A 17560-nucleotide genomic window follows, 5' to 3' on the forward strand; every position below is an offset into this window, starting at 1 on the left:
CTATTATATAATGCCTTGTGACACAGTTCAGGGTCTAAGAGGTTGCAGTAATCCTAAAGATCATCCTGTTCACTCTTATAATATTCTTTACCTCCCTAACTGGGTAATAAGTATAATGAGCAGGTACCACCAACTGTTACGAAAAAAAATGCAAATCGTTGCTCTAAACCTCTTATTTTGTTATGTGCAAACCAATTAAAAAATATAGGCTGATCTGAGGTTTGGAATACAAGTTCTAAAAAATGGTCTGGAGGCCTGCTTCAGTAAAAAAGGGAAGGAAGGAGGGAAGGAAGGAAAGAAAGAAGGAAGGAAAGGAGGGAGGGAGGGAGGGAGGAAGGATGGAAAAGAGAAAGAAAAGAAAAGGAAAGAAAGAATAAAGAAAAGAAAGAAAGAAAGAAAGAAAGAAAGAAAGAAAGAAAGAAAGAAAGAAAGAAAGAAAGAAAGAAAGGAAGAAAGAAAGAAAGAAAGAAAGAAAGAAGAAAGAAAGAAAGAAAGAAAGAAAGAAAGAAAGAAAGAAAGAAAGAAAGAAAGAAAAAAAGAAAGAAAGAAAGAAAGAAAGAAAGAAAGAAAAAAAAAAAAAGAAGAAAGAAAGAAAGAAAGAAAGAAAGAAAGAAAGAAAGAAAGAAAGAAAGAAAGAAAGAAAGAAAGAAAGAAAGAAAGAAAGAAAGAAAGAAAGAAAGAAAGAAAGAAAGAAAGAAAGAAAGAAAGAAAGAAAGAAAGAAAGAAAGAAAGAAAGAAAGAAAGAAAGAAGGAAAGAAAGAAAAAGAAAGAAAGAGAGGGAGGAAGGGAAGGAGGGAGGAAGAAACCCTCTTATCAAAAGGAGTGGAGAGAAATTCTGTCACTCAGTAGTTGCACATTAGCATCTAATATCTTCTTCCTGCGCTTGTACCCTAATCCTCAATCTCTGTCTTCTGCTCAAGACATCACTTCAAGTATCTTCTCTCTCTGCCTGCATTATCACATTTCCCTTTCTATTGGATCACTCCTGCTAATAATAAAACAGACGGCAATGTTACTATGCCTAAAAAGAACAACAAACACAAACAAATGAAAACCTCCCTGGACCCAATCTCCATTTCTCTGTTCCTAAATGGCAAAACCTTAAATGAGTCTTCTTGCTACTTCTCCCCTTACGCGTCCACTGCCTCTTGCACCCACTCTAACTCAGCTTTCACTACACACACACACACACACACACACACACACGCGCGCGCGCCCACTGGTCAAGGCCATCAGTTAGCTCTGTCTGCCAAGGCTGAAGATCATCAGTCTCAGTCATCCTTTCCCTTGTCTCCTCGATAGAGTGATACATCAGTGAAGATCATCTGAGGAGCAGATGCCAAGACACATATCATGCTCTTGAGGCCTTTTTAATATGTTCGAGCAAGGATACTACATCTGACCCAACAACAGCAACTGGTGCTGCTGTTTGGTTTAACTCGTGGTGTGCCACAGCCATTCTCCAGTTTCTGCAGGAGCTCTGGGGAATGAAATAGATGATAACAAACATGAACCCTGGAACCTTTAGATCTTCAATGGTGGCACCAATCATTGGCATCCTGTGGAATTCAGTTTTGTTTCTGACTCACTGTCTTGGCTGGGGCGGGGGCGGGGGGGAAGAAAGGAGGGTAGCAGTTTCAGAGATTTCCACTTAGCCTCCCACTCCATAATATATTTTAACTCACAGGCCCAGTGTCCAACCACCAAGTATATCAATCCCAATTACATGTGCAAAGAGTGTGAAATGAGCACCATGACCCTAACAGAGGGGCTACAATGAAGCTTCAGGTCTCTGCTGCCAGCGTCAACTCAGACCCTGGGTCACTGAGCACTCAGACATCTCTGCAATTCCACGACACTATCAAATGCTAGGTTTGCCCCTCACCCGTGTCTACTCTTACATTACAGTTTGCCTCTTGGAACTTAAGAAAGACACCTTCTAGCTCTCACACTTAGCCTTTATTTGTAACATGCCTTTCATTTTTCACTATCCTTCTGCAGAGAATCAGTACAATTTAGGAACAATCAGCCAACTCCACTGTTCTCATAGGCATTATTACCTCTGTACCTTTCAAATGCCTGAATCATCACACTGGCCAGGGGCAGTTTTCTGCTCTGCTGGGGCATTTTCCTTGTTCATCAACAATGAACTCCTTAGCATTTCGCTGCCACCTTGTGTCTGGGGACTATCTGTGCCCCACATGTCACTCATGATGAGGTTTTTTTAAGCCACTTGGGTGATAAGTGAGCCAGAACCCACACCCTCACTTGCTACCTTTTGTGTTGGGGCATCTCTGGTTCTGTTAGTTAAGGGCCTCGAATAAACTGATGCCAAGAGAAATAAATGTGCAAGTGACTTGCTGGGGGAAATGATGGGAATAATCAAGTAGGGGGAGAAAAAGGAGGTTGGGGAGGCCTTCAGATTATAATGCAGGCCTGACACCTGCTAAGGAGAGAGAGAAGGAGGATTGAATAGGAAGATCCTCAGATTATAGTGCAGTTCTGGGAAAGTCTCACTTACCCAGACTGATAGGGAGTAGCCAAGTCAAAATAGGTTGTTAATGGCCAATAATGTCCACATCAGGCGAGAATGGCCCATTTCTAGTACTCCTGTATGTTCAGTCTTCGGTGGGAACTGGTCCAAGGGAAGCAGGACCTGGCAGGAACGTCACAGATCTGAAGGTCCAACAGCAGGAGATACCAATCAGCCATGCTCCCCACAGCAGTTTCCCTGTGAAGCTGATCTAAAGAGCACACTTTCATGTCAACCACAGAGGGCCATATAATTTATGCTCTGAATAAGGTCACTTTTAAGTATGAAAGGGACACTCGTAATAATTAATTAAGGACAAAGGCATAAACTGGAACCATCCCAAGCAAACTGGGACATACTGTTATCTTACTTGTCAATAATATTTGGATACAGTTCATAATTCCATCCTTTTTCAAGCACTGTTCACTTGACTTCCCGGATTCTACTCCCTCTTGATTTTCATGCAACTTTTCTCCTCTCCTTCTCAGTCTTCATTGCTAGTCTCTCCTCAGCATTCTAATATCTAAACATGGGGTGTCTCTGGCCTCAATCATTGGACATTCTCTCTTATTTATACATACCCCTGGCTGAGCTGAACCAGTCTAATAGCTGGTGTCAGCCTTATTAAATACTGTCAGCTCTCCAGCCTGAACCCTTCTCCTTAATCTCCTCTCCAGCTGTATACTCAACCTCTCTACTTCAGTCTCGAACGATCATCTCAGAACTAGCATACCCCAAACTGAACCTCTGATTACCACCTTGTCTCTCAAAATTAATCCTCTCTCCTGCAGTCTTCCCCATCTGAGTAAGTGGTAACTTCCATTCTTCCTCCTGCTCAGGTTAAAAATCATAGTATTTCCTTCTCTTATACCCATATCTAATCCATCAACACCTTCAAAAGAAACATAATCAAACACTCTTATCACTCTCACTGCCAAGCCATCATCTTCTCTTGACTGGTTGATCATAATAACGTCTTAGGTGGTTTTCCTGCTTTTACTTCTCTGCCCCACCCTACTCTCAGTCTTCTTCATATGGCATCTGGAAGAACCCTTTTAAAACTTAAATCAAATTGCATCTCTTGTATGTTCAAACTCTCCAGGGTCTTCCTATCAAACTCAGGGGAAAAGCCAAAGTCCCTGCAAAGGCCAAGAAAGGCCTGCTCAATCCTACCCCCTCTACCAGTCCCCCTACTTCAGTTCATTCCTGACCCTGGTGCTGTTCCTATAAAAGGCAAGCATGCTTCCATCTCAGGGAGGGATTTTGACCTTGCTTTTTCCTCTGCTGAATATTCATATAACCCACTCATTTATTCCAGTTCTTGCTAAGAACTCCTTATCAGAGTGGCCTCACCTGGCTACCCTACATAAAATAACAGTTACTCTCATACTCTACCCTTCTGTCTATGCCTTTTCCCCTGGATCATCTTTCTGTTGGCATTCAGCATCCTCTGACATGTTATATATATAAAGTTTGTCATATATAGTGCTTATTTACAGTAGGAATGTTCTAGACTTTGGGACTATGCTCTAAGATGAATCAAATATATAATTATCTGTATAACAAAAAAAAAATGTTTGAAATTTTCAAAGATGAACGTGGAGAAGTAAGAGTGAAGTCCAATGCAGTTAAGGAAGTTCGGCTCAGAGTATCTATTACAGTTTTTTTTTAGAGTGACTTACTTTTTCTATGGAAAGCAAAAAGCCAAAACAAAAATTTCTCCATTTCATTTACAGCTGTTGATCCAAATTTGATTTAGGTTCCACATAAGATGCAATCACATGAGACTTGAAATTTGAACTGAGATAAATGAGCATATATTGTATCAGTCTGGAGTATAGCGCATGTGGCATGATTCTAGAGACAAACTCGATCTCTGAAGCTTGCTGATTTAAGAGAAATGGTTTCTGAATAATAAAAAAGGTGGCATGATGTGGGACCATGAAGCTAAAGTGGAAGCTTCCTGATTTTGCACATGAGATTTCCTGATTGGAGCACAGTGATGTTCTGGAACCAGTAACTGTAGCTAATTTGGCAGCTCAGAGTGAGGTAGTCCTATATTCATATACATAATGAAGGATGCCTCCTGACTTGATAAGCAGCTACTGATCATGGTAGGAGAAGAAGCTCCTTTGGTAGCCTGATTTTATAGTATAGACTTGAGAATAGATTCTGGGGTCTCTTATGGATTTTTATTCAACCATCTCAATAATCCTGTAAGCCATTTGATATAATGTAACAAATCCTTTTATTCAAATTATCTAGATTAGAACCTGTTCTCTGTGTCCAAATATTGACCAATGTAAAAAAATAATTTTTTAAGGATGTTTCTTAAAGAAAATCAAGTAATTGAGCTGAATAATAATTGACCCTGATAGTAGGTCTCCCATTGTGATCTCTTTCTCTCACTTTTTTTCTGCTTCCTTCTCCCTATTTCACATCTGTTGCTTTGCCACTCAGAGGAATGGTCAAAGTAGATTGTTTATTTAGCTATAATAGCTGTAAGTAAATGTTCTTTTGAAATACAGTGCTAATATTTTTAATTTGTGTAGTTTGAGTTTTCCTTAATATGGTGCAATGATGTTAATTCAAATCAAACTAATTTTCCACTTCATCCTGAAGTATACATTCCCTTACATTTTACTTTAAAAATCTTTTACTTAAAAGGTTCACTGCTAAAATTTCTTCCTTTTGTCCTCATTGTGTTCTCTTTTTGAAAAATTGCATTTGAAAAATAATTTTTATTCAATGTATTTAAACTAAAAAAAAGTTCACCTATTTCTCCCATCCCTCATCCCCTGCCTCTTAAAAGCACCAATTTGTATCTATGAGTTGGCTTTTTTTTAGATTTCATGTATAAGAGATATCATACAGTATTATTTGTTCCTCTCTGACTTATTTCACTCAGCAAAATAACCTCAAGGTCCATCTATGTTGTCACAAATGGCAAGATTTCATTCCTTTTTGTGACTGGATAGTATTCCATGTGTGTGTGTGTGTGTGTGTGTGTGTGTGTGTGTGTGTATTCATGTCTTTATCCATTCATCTATTGATGGACACTTAGGTTATTTCCATGTTTTGGCCATTATAAATAATGCTGTAATGAACATGGGAGTGCATATATTTTACAAATTAGTGTTTTCATTTTCTTCATATAAATACCCAGAAGTGGAATTGCTGGATCATATGGTAGTTCTACTTTTAATTTTTTGAAGAAACTTCGTACTGTTTTCATAGTGGTTATAGTAAATTACATTCCCACAAACAACACAAGGGTTCCCTTTTCTCCACATCCTCACCAAAACATTTGTTTGTTCTTGTCTTTTTGACAATAGCCATTCTAATAGGTATGAGATGATATTTCATTGTTATTTTGATTTTCATTTCCCCGATGGTCAATGAGCATCTTTACATGTACCTGTTCACCATCTGTGTCTTTTTTGGAAACGTGTCTATTCAGATCTCCTGCCCATTGTTAAATTGGTTTGTTTTTGTGCTATTTTATATGAGCTCTTTGTGTATTTTGGATGTTACCCCCTTATCAGATCTATGATTTGAAATTATTTTCTCCCATTTAGTAGATTGTCTTGTCATTTGTTGATGATCTCCTTTACGTTATAGAAGCTCTTCAGTTGTGCCATTTGTTTATTTTTGCTTTTGTTGCTCTTGCTTTTGGGGTCAGATTCAAAAATCATCACCAAGGGCTATGTCAAGGAGCTTACCACCTGTTTTCTTCTAGGGGTTTTATGGTTCAGGTCTTAGGTTCAAGTCTTTAATCTATTTTAATTTTTGTGCACGTATTAGATAATGGTCATTTCATTCTTTTGTATGTTAGCTGTGCAATTTTCCAAACACCCTTTATTGAAGCAACTGTCCTTTCCCTGTTGTATATACTTGGTTCCACTGTTGTAAATTAATTGACCATATATGCATGGGTTTATTTCTGGGCTTTCTGTTCTGTGTGTCTGTTTTTATACCAATGATCTATATGTCTGTTTTTATACCAGTATCATAGTTTTAATACAGTAGATTTGTAATATAATTTGAAACCAGAGGGAATGGATACCTCCAATTTGTTTTCTCAAAACTGTTTTGGCTATTAGGAGTCTTTTCTTGGTTTCACACAAATTTTAGGCTTGTTTTTTCTATTTCTGTGAAAAAGGCCATTGGAATTTTTATATGGATTGCATTGAATCTGTATATTGCTTTGGGTAATATAGACATTTTAACAATATTAATTCTTCCAGACCGTGAGTTTGCAGTATCTTTACATTATTTGTCTTCTTCAATTTCTTTCACTAATGCCTTGTAGTTTTCAACATACAGGTTTTTCACTTTCTTGGTTAAATTCTTTCCTAGGTACTTTATTCTTTCTGATGCAATTGTAAATGGGACTTTTTTCTTTATTTCTCTTTCTGATAGGTTATCAGTGTAAAGAAATGTAACATATTTTTGCATATAGATTTTATATCCTGAAACTTTATTAGTTTATTAGATTATTAGTTCTAATAGTTTTTTGATGGAGTCTTTAAAGCTTTCTATATATAATATTATGTCATCTTCACATTTTGAATTTTACTTCTTCCTTTCCTATTTGGATACCTTCTATATCTTTTTCTTGCCTAATTGCTCTGGTCAGGATTTCCAATACTATGTTGAATATAAATGGTGAGAGTAGATATCCTTGCTTCTGATCTTACAGGAAAAGCTTTTTTAATTTTTCACTGTTGAGGATGATGCTAGCTGGGGGCTTATCATATATGATCTTTATTATGTTGACTTATGTTACCTCTATACCTACTTTCTTGAGAGTTTTTATCATAAATGGATGTTGAATTTTATTGACCAGCTTTTATATTTCATTTACCAGTTATAACTTCTGTCTTTGGGAGATACTGTTTCTCCCAAGTCTAATATCCCAAGGTCATATTTTGCAGATAAAAAAAATAAATCAAAATATTTTTATCCTTAATAATTAATTTTGAGTGAAATTTTTATTTTAGTGAAAAATACATTTTAACAAGTGTGATGTTTAGCCATTGACAATTTTTTTCTTCTTGATTACAAAATTTAATTTTTCAGAATTAACTCATAGTTTTCCATACCAGTCATTTGTATTTTATCGATTACTCTTATCTATAATAATATTACCTATGAGATTTCAGTCACTGTCTGCTTCATTTTGCATTAAATATTTCTACCAATGTTATTATAAAAAAGACTAATTTGCACATATGTATAATAGCTAGATCATATTTTTATGGGCTGTTTGCCTCAGATATTCTATATATTTTTCTACTGTCCAAATGGTAATACAAATGTAAATACTAAAAATCCAATTCTTTAAACACTTATGATCCCTTTGTGTATTCCAAAATAAATGTCCATGACACAGGCAGAGCTAAAGTCCTGATTTCCAGCAAAAGAAACTTACTTTGGCTGATTTAAAAGAAAACATTTATTAAAAGGATATGGAGGTAGCTCACAGAATTCCTGCGAGAGTTTGAAAACGAGATTTGGAGTTGCTGGGAGCACTGGCTGGAAGCACTGGCTGCAAGTTGCCAGCAGAACCAGTCCAGTCTGCTACTCCAGCTGGTGCAGGCAGCAGGCTCCAGGATGCCAGGAGCCAGACCAACTGCAGCTGCCACCTTCAACAGAGAAGACTCACTGTGGTCTCTGTTTGTTTCCTTAGCTCTTGATTAGAAGCCTGTGGTGGGTGTGTCTGAGTGGTGGGGATCACATGCCTGTGTTCTTACTGCAAGAGATCTCGGGGAAGCAGATGGAACATAGCTCCTACCCAGAAGAGAAAGGTGGAGGAATTCCCCAATCAGGGAAGGGGCATCATGAGCTGAGCTACCAAAAAGAATGATAAATGCCCATTAGAAAGTTAGAAGATCAGAGAGAAAATATCCTGCCTCGTTCAACAAAATGACAGATATAACAGAATGGCTACAAGCCCTGGACAGGTACTCAGGGACTATTCACCACAGAACTGACACACTGACTGCCCTGTGTTCCTCACCATACATCCAATCATCTCTACAGTTCTCAGGCAACAGGCAAATTTAAAAATGAACGAAAGTACCCAATATGTAGATGGATACACGATCCTCTTCCACAGTTTTCAGCAATTGCTATAATCAAAGTGTCTTCTATATCTAGCAAATATCCTGAATACTGCAACTGAATAACACACAAAATGCCTTCATTAGTGTTGATGTTAGAGCAGTTGAGGATTTCAGATTTCAATGGGTAACTGGAAAAATGACTGGCTTTAAACCAAAGCGTTTCTCTTAAGAATTTTTAAAATAGTTCTCATTTATATATTTATTATTTCATGTAGTGGCTAAAAAATAAGACCTTGGATTAGCATTATATAATCATTTTTATTTAATTTTAAGGGTAATTTGATACTAAATACAATCTTAAGTATTTTGTGTATAAAATAGATATAGCAGATGAAAACAATCTTTATATTAGCTAATTTCCATGACAGCACACAAGTCACAAAGTGATTTTTATACAACTCAAAAGATTGTGGAATGTTAAACTTCAGAATTTAGAGATCTTCATGGTCTTATTTTCCATATGACTAAAGCCGCTGTCCCAAGCTTCCAAAATGCAAAATATTTTAAAGTAGTCATTAAATATTTTATTGTAGTAATAGCTTTCCAAATGATTCCTCCTGTCATAGGTGATGGTTTCTTCTGTATATGTATTTAGTCACTTCTTCTTTTATGTGTATATAAATTCGGGAATAATTTGTAATTCAGTAGGCCCCCTAAGCATACTTCTCATGCCCCTCCTTCAGGTCCCTGAACATAGCTATTTTGTCTGTATGTGACCAAATTGCTTCTGTTACAGCCCAGACTGAAGGATGGGCAATGGCCTTAGGGACCTCAAGAGAGAGGGGGAGCAGTTTCCCTTCCAGATTCATGAGGCTTGCTAAGCTTTCCAAAAGTGTAGCGGTTCACCTCAGAACCCTGCCGAAGGTCAGGCAGTTGTTATGGGGATTGTCACAACTGAAACCAAATGGCTCTCAGAAAGAAGAATTTAGGAATTCGGAAGCTGTGTTAATTCAGAGTCATAGACCCCCACACATCTATCATTCTACTAAGGTTTTCTTTCAGTGACTACTTAAAGGGAGTGTTTATCTCCACTCTGCATTTCCCAAACAGAGCTATTAATCAAACCCATCTCCATATCCACCGTGAGTGAGACAGGCATAGTTCAGGCCTGTAAGCTTGCCAGGAAGGCAGTGAGCCACTTGTTTTTCTTGGCAGATATCTTTGTCTGCATGTGGTTCCTTCTCTTCTTCCCTCAGACCACAAGAATCAGATTCCTTGGAGCCTAGTGGACCCTCAGAATTTTCTTCACCTTGGCTGCATTCTGGAATAAGTACCATATAGTTTAACCCTTCTTGGTTCTTGGTTTCCATTAGTGCAATTGACATAATGTCGTCTGAATTCAAACAAATTGTGCTGCCATGATCTGTGAAAAAAACATAAAAATTATTCTAGCGTCTACTTGATTTCCTTTATTTCTAATACACATTTGTCATAAAATTCTGAATAAGAATTACAGTAATATTAACATTATACATTGGTTCAGCAAACATTAACAAGGACCACCAACAAGGGAACACAAATAGGAACAAGATATGCTCCCTGTCCTTGACGCTATTGCAGTCCAGGAAGGGAGCAGAAATATCACTATAGAAGATGATATAGGCTGTATATAATAAAGGAATATATAAAGTGTGGTGAGGGAGCAGAGGTGATTAACTGCCGTAACAGGTGGAACAGATCATAGCTTTTGTGATAGGAATTAAGTGGCTCTACAGTGGCCCTTTCTGTCTATAATGCTTACCATTTCATCCTGCCATACCAGCCAAAATATCGACCTTTAAAGAGATATTCCTTTAGATTAAATTATTTAATAGTTTATTAAGATAATATTTAATGGGTGCCCACCCCATGCCAGGCTGTGTTCTAGGTATTAATGATACAATGAATGAAACAAAGTTGTTGCACTTGGGGTTTACATTCTAGTGGGAGGAGACAGTCAATAAACTAAGCTATGTCAGGTGGTGATTAGCACTGTGATGGAAAATCCAGCAGAAAAAGGGGCAAGAAAATAATGGTGATAGTAGAGGGAGTTGCTATTTTAGATGAGGTGTCAGCAAAGTACTCTCTAATAAGGTAAAATTCAAGCAGAGACCTGAATTAAGCAGAGGATTCACTGTGTGGATACCTTAGGAAGAACACTGAAGAGAGAGAAAACAGCAGAAACAAGGATCTCGAGTCAGCAGGGTGCTGAGTGTGGAATGAGGATCAATTAGGCAGCCAGTGTGGCTGGTCCCCTTCAACTCTCTCCCTGAGACAAGCAGCATTAACAATAATTAGCCAATCAATTAAAAGTAGCATGATTATCACCTCAAAAGGATGATAGGGAATGGATAGGCCTGGCTAGTTCTGATGGCAGAGTTAAGAGAGATGGAAAATGACTTGAAATATGATAATGATTACTATTATTGCCGTTATTGTTAACACTTAGAGTATGTACTAGGTACCAGGTACTGTTCTAAGCTCTATACATATTAACTCCTTCTTCTATTAGATAGATACTAGTTTTACCCCTCATTTAACAAGGGAGGAAATTGCACACAGGAGTTAACTAATTTGTCCAAGGTCACAGAGCTGGAATTTGAACCCAGACTGGCTGGAGTCTGTGCCCTCATATTCACCCTTCCCCAGGGGAGGGCAGAGCTGCCATGCAGTGTGAGGAGCCATGTGGAGGGCAGTGTGCCCTGCAGGAATCCTTGAGATGTGTGTGGGCCAGGAAGCAGCAGAAAAATGGGAAGCCAGAGGGTAACTGGCCTTCTTCACAATTATGCTCATATTATTTTGTCTTTCTCTATTTAACTGCTGACCTTCTTCCAGAGAAGTGTAAGAGTTCTTGGTGAAACCTAATCGCAGAGTTTCTGGAACATTTCTCAAAATTCTAGCTAGTCAAAAAGATAAATATACAATATAAACATAAAAATGCAAATATATATTGTGGGGGATGTTCGTTTTTTATCAATGCTCTCCAATCAAATATACAATATAAACATAAAAATGCAAATATATATTGTGGGGGATGTTCGTTTTTTATCAATGCTTTCCAATCTGTGGGTGTTACCACCTGGATGAAAAATTTATGATCAGAAATACTACTGTCAAAAAAAAAGAAATACTATTGTCATTTCACAAACTATCTTATTTTACAAATCAGAAAACTTTCCGTTGCTAAGTGGTGGTCCTTCTTTTTCTCATCATTCTTCCTGCAAGAGAACATTCAAACATATGTGTATAGCAAGGATGAAGCCTGCTGAGCAGCCAGCCTTCTGCACTTAGCCATAATGTATCCCCAGGTCCAGCTTACTTGGAATGAATTTATATAGAAATATGGAGAAAATGCAATAACTTCAAAGGACTAAGGGAAGCACCAATGTACATATTTTTTCCCAGTGGAATTTAATGGCTCTACCTATTTATCAAGTTGCAAACCTGAACTGCAATGTTTGTTTTATTATGAGGGCATATGAACTGTTGTCCCTGTTCTGTCTTATTGCACAGACCCTCCCATGCTGCTGAAGAACAAGAGGGTGAGCTATGGGCTCACAGGCTCGGGCATTACCTCGTGTTCCTCTTTAATGGTCAAACATCATTATAGCATGTTTCAAAACACATGAATAGCCAAATTGTGTCACAAAATACTCCCTCATAGAAATAACTTTATCAGATGCCAAGTTTTGTTAGTGCCCAAGTGCTGAACATCTATGGAAGGATCCTACTGCTGTGATTATCATCAATATGTACTAATAGGCATTGAGAATAATGTGTAAGAATAATTGGCTGTATAACAGCAATAGAAAATATCAAAAAATATTAGAAAGAAAAAAGATATTTAATTTAAAATATTCCAGTGATGCTAATCGTTGAGGATATTAGGATGTTCCTAAAGGGCTTAAAGAAATTAGGCTAAAGGAAAGTTAGAATTTCAAAACTTAAATCTGCACTACATAGAAGTTTAGTTATTCATGTTATCAGGAGCCTCAGTGCCATGTCTTTAGCCCATTAAATAGCATATATTGGGAAACTTTCTACCAAAAACTTGATTTTAATTTTTTTGCCTATTGTTGAACTATTTGCAAAATAAAACTTTTATATCAAGCAAATAAATTCTTTTACAAATTCTGGTACCATATGCCAAAGGAAAATCTTTTTTTTCCTAATTAATTCATTGGTTTATAGTACTCAGAGCAATATTTAGTAATATGACCCTGGCAAGCTTTCAGCAATTAGTACATCTTCTTATTGCTTAAGCAAACTAAGCATGAGAGATGTTGAGGAGGGGAGTGTTTTGTTTGTTTATTTTGTTTAAAAACTGAATAGAAGACCTGTAGGTCAGACCTCAAAGCAGAGGTCCTGAACAAAGACAGCATGCTCTCAGCAACCCTCTCTTTAAGAAAGAAATTTTAAAATAAAGACTTCCAAGCAAGACAGGGTATTTACAGACAAGACATATGCTGGCTGACTGGCTATGTTTAGAACAGCAGAGGAGCATTTAAATTTGTTTCCTGTAGAACTCTCTGGGACTGATGAGGTGATGTTTACACAAATGTTTGGATGAAGTCACTGGGATATTTTTACTAGATGCCCAGTTATGTTACTAATCTTCTCTCTCTATCCCCTGTCTACCCCTTTAGGTCAGTAGGACCACAGGATAGGCACAGTATTATTGCTCCTTGTAATCCTAATACCCTTTTTTTTTTTCAAAAATGTCCTTCCAGTGCCTTTATCTTCTTTTGTATCTCTGACAATAACAGTGAAGACAAATATCTTACTGCTTTACTAAATATGCCTACTAGTCTGCAAAGTAGCAAACTATTATTAAACACATTGTCTTTATTTAAGAAAGTAAGTTTAGGCTTCCCTTGAAGGGACTGTCTCAGGATTTCTGTCCTTTTCAAGCATGCTGTTTCTTCTCTCTGCACCTGTTGTTCAGTCACATCTTAATTATCACAAATTTTATTAATTTCCTTATTTCTTTCCATTCCTTATCTTCAGGATTTACATTCATTGTAAATAATAGAAAGATAATTTCTCTTCCACTGAAATTATGTATCTATCATGGCACAGAATTGCTTGTTTCTATCTAAATGATCAAAGTTTGATTGTACTTCCTGTTAAACTCTTTCTACATTTTTATTCTGCATATTTATGTCTGCTTCTCTATTTTTTTGAATATTATCTAGAATTTTCGTTCAGTCTGCCAATGACTTGGACTCTAAATAACCAGGAAAATTTGGTGTATCTTTTCTAGCAGGCCATAAGTAATCAGTTCTTTCACTGTATCTAGCTGCACAGCACAGCTCTGATGGCAAACTGGGGAGAAAATGTGCAGGCAGCTTCCTTAGCACAGCCATGTCTCTGTGAAGGCTGAGAGAAATGCTCTAGGATAGAGCCAGACTCCAGCCCCTCAGCAGTATGACCAAGTGCAAGTTGATAAACCTCAGTCTTCTCACCGGTCAAGTGGTAATATAATAATATCCATGTCATGGGGCTATCGTGAGAATTTAATGAGTTAAGCTACCTACTACAGTGAGTGACACATACAAACATACTAAAATAAAATTAGTTAATATTGCAATTAAAAGCCATTCAAAAAATAGTTTTGTTTTGTATATTTAGTGTGAGTTTTGTTGCTTCTCTCAGCCCTATAGGTGAATGAGGTAATGCAACATGGTAAAAAGATTTTATTAAGGGATCATGGGGATTTCTGGTAGAGGCTAAAGTAAAGCTAAGCTCTCAGGCCCTCTAACACCCATTATAGGAACCTCTGTGATTTTTGTAAAATGTCTGTACACATTAGAAGGAAAGGATTCCTTGAATAAAGAATTGGGTTTTAAAATACGAATCAACTGCAAAATCGTTGCCTCCCTCTGAAACTCTTAACCTCTGCAGCATGGGACCACTCCCTCATTCAGGGAGCCTCTGTCCATTGGATTTCCAGAACAATATTCTCTTATGACCTTCCTTTTCCCTTTCTGGCTTCTCTTCCTCAGACCCACCATCTTTATTCATCAGTCTCTCATGTATTGGCTGTTCTCCGGGTACATTCACTGTTCACTTCTCTCCTTATTCCATACATTCTAGCTGAATGGCCTCATCTACACCCGGGACTTCAACTACTTATATTTATAGGACAGACCTTTCGACTGAATGCTGTGCTCCTCCACTTTTCTCACAGGCAGCTCAAGCCAAACACGTCCAAAGCTGACACTCCTCCTACACCCCATCGTTGGGAGGCGCACTGCTTTTCACCTAGTTTCACATATCGCTGGGATTCACCGCTGTCCCTTCTCTCTTCTTCACCCAATTAGATGCTAGATTTACCTCCATAGTAAATCTGGGCTGCATTTCTTTCTTTCTATACCTATTATCATTCATCAATTCAACTTTCATTAATTTTCACTTCTTCCTTGATTAGTATCACCACTACAACCTCTAGTTTCATCCTTGCCATTTCCTACCATCACATGTAATAAACTACATGCAGTTCTGTGAACACCCCATTCTCTATTATTCCCTTCCTATATATGGCTCCTCCTTTCCTGAAATACTTTTTCTCTCACCTCCCTGCAGAACTCAGCTTAGAGGTAATCTTCCCAGTGACTTTTATTGCCTCTCCCTCTGCCATACGGTTGGATCTGGCATCCTGCCTCTGGACTCCCACAGAACATGGATTCCCGCACAGTGGCAACATAGAATGCCTCCTGGCTTCTGATAGAAGATGTAACATAAAACCATCTGCTCACCAAATCTTTAAAAATAAACTCACTGTAAGAAAAAATAATGGTATAGAGTGATCAGAGAATCTATACCCTACTCATTCTCTAGATTACCTAAGTTTTATCTCTGTATTCAGCCAGGACATATAAAAACATACATAAATAAACATGTCTGTGAATGGTTGTATATGCATATCAAGAATATAACAACATTGCTAACTATGGCTACGCTGAGGAGCAAGGATAGGAAGTGGGAGACTTTTATGTTTTACTCTGCTTATGTAATTTTGTATTTTTTAACAATAAACATTATTTATATAATAAAGATCTTTAAAATGAGGATACAGTTATAAAATAATATAATAAGAGCAGTTACTGAGATTTAACTAATGGAAAAGTTTGTAGGAAACCTGAAAAGGAATCAGGAGTCTTTTATAATTCAGGTATGATTTTTATGATTAATGTAAAATAACAAAAATTGTATTTTAAACCTTTAAAAAGATAATGATTGTGCCTAATTTTATTAGGTCTATGAAAATGATATTCACAAACAATCTTGAATCAGAGTCTTACCATTTAAGTGTTGCTTTCTAGAAATATGAGCAATGATTTAGTAAAAACAAAACAAAACAAAACAAACCTTCTTTCAATGCCAGGTAAGCAAAACTACATTTTGCTGGCCTTTTCAGATATCTACACATTCAATTCAATCCAATTATTGCCATTTATCTTTCTTAAGAACAGAAGATCTCATTTAACACATTGGTAAACAACCCTGGATTGTGTTCCTCTGAAGTTTCCATATGTTACGTTACTACCAGTAAGAACCAGGCCAAGCTGGAGCAGATTCAAATGGCTTGAACAAAACAGTTTTATTCAGTAGTGAACCAGGGACACCCACCCTTCCTACAGTACAGACACGGTCCTAAGACTAGGACAACCAATAAAGGCCATGCTCACTTTTAAACTTTACATATAAAATTAAAGAAACTGACTCTAGCTTCTCAAGTGGAAGAAATATGTTTACCTCTTTTTTTAAAAAAAACAGACCAATGAAACACATTAAATTCAAGTGATATACAATATGCCTTGCACAAAAATTGAAATACTTTTTAAATTTTATTGAAATTTCATTGAGAAATACATTAGTGTGTCAAAAATAAGGGCTCAATAATATCTAGAATGGCTTACAGTATGCTTTTCCTTATCGCGTGTGACCTTCATACAGGCAAGTGTTCCCTCCAAACAGATGAGGCTGCTGAAGTCCTTGTAACTCCTGAGGGCTCAGCCATTGGCCCTCAGAATCAGCTCAGTGCTGGAGAAGGCAGGTGGAGCCAGTGTGAGACTATTACCAAAGTTTATCTGAGGAGAGTTCTGATGCATACCTGACACAAGCTCAACCCTTTCCAATCTGTCAGCTATTAGGTTAGACAAGGCACATGACCAGAGTCTCCTCTCCATTCATGTCATGGATCCAAAGTTACCCAAAATATGTAGTTGGAAACACAGGAAACAGGAAGAGCAGATGTCATCTTTGGGCTTCTTATTTTTCCCTATTAGTCAAGTACATCACTCAAGGTGGAGGTCTCCCCATGGGCTGCAGTAGAGAGATCACTCCATAACAGACATCAGCATCTTATAACCAGTCACTACAAAGACTAAAAGGCCTAGTTTCTGAGAGACTCTGAGTCATGGCCTGTCTTGCATGTTTATTTTTAAGTAAGAATGTCTGAATCCACAAAGGACCCTGTGAACTTTTAGTGACAGGAAGAAGCTGCTGGAGAGAATCATGTTAAAATTCATTTTTCTGCAGCCAATTAGGCAAATATGTTATAAATCTGATTTTGAAAATGAATTAAATAACTACTGAAAGGGCAAGCTCCCAGATTCTATTTCAGCCAATTGGGACCCGGATCCTACCTCAGCCAATCAGGACCTGGATCCTATTTCACCCAATCAGAGCTTGGTCTCTCTCCTCTCCATTCAGCAAAGAGCTCACCCACCACCCTTAGACCCTGTCAATTGACCAGAGCCACGACCTATCACCCCACCAACTACCCCTAGATCCAGCCAATCAGCCAGAGCCACAACCATCACCCCACCAACTGCCCTAGAACCCCATAAAACCTTTGTGGTATTGAAACTAGCTCTCTTTCTCTGGCATCTTGCCACTGCATTGGTATAGATGA

The 17560-nt window shown here is 37.6% G+C and overlaps 1 protein-coding gene across 1 annotated transcript in view; it reads right to left on the reverse strand.

Moving 5' to 3' along the window:
- Positions 1 to 8747: 8747 nt before the first annotated feature.
- Positions 8748 to 17560, reverse strand: part of ROS1 (ROS proto-oncogene 1, receptor tyrosine kinase) — a 127099-nt gene continuing 118286 nt past the window's right edge. Inside the window, 1 exon segment of the mRNA XM_073219445.1 lies at positions 8748 to 10024. Within this exon segment, the coding sequence (XP_073075546.1) occupies positions 9717 to 10024 (308 nt within the window). The 3' untranslated portion in view covers positions 8748 to 9716.

The sequence above is a fragment of the Manis javanica genome, chromosome 13, assembly GCF_040802235.1.
Source record: "Manis javanica isolate MJ-LG chromosome 13, MJ_LKY, whole genome shotgun sequence".
Lineage (NCBI taxonomy): Eukaryota > Metazoa > Chordata > Mammalia > Pholidota > Manidae > Manis > Manis javanica.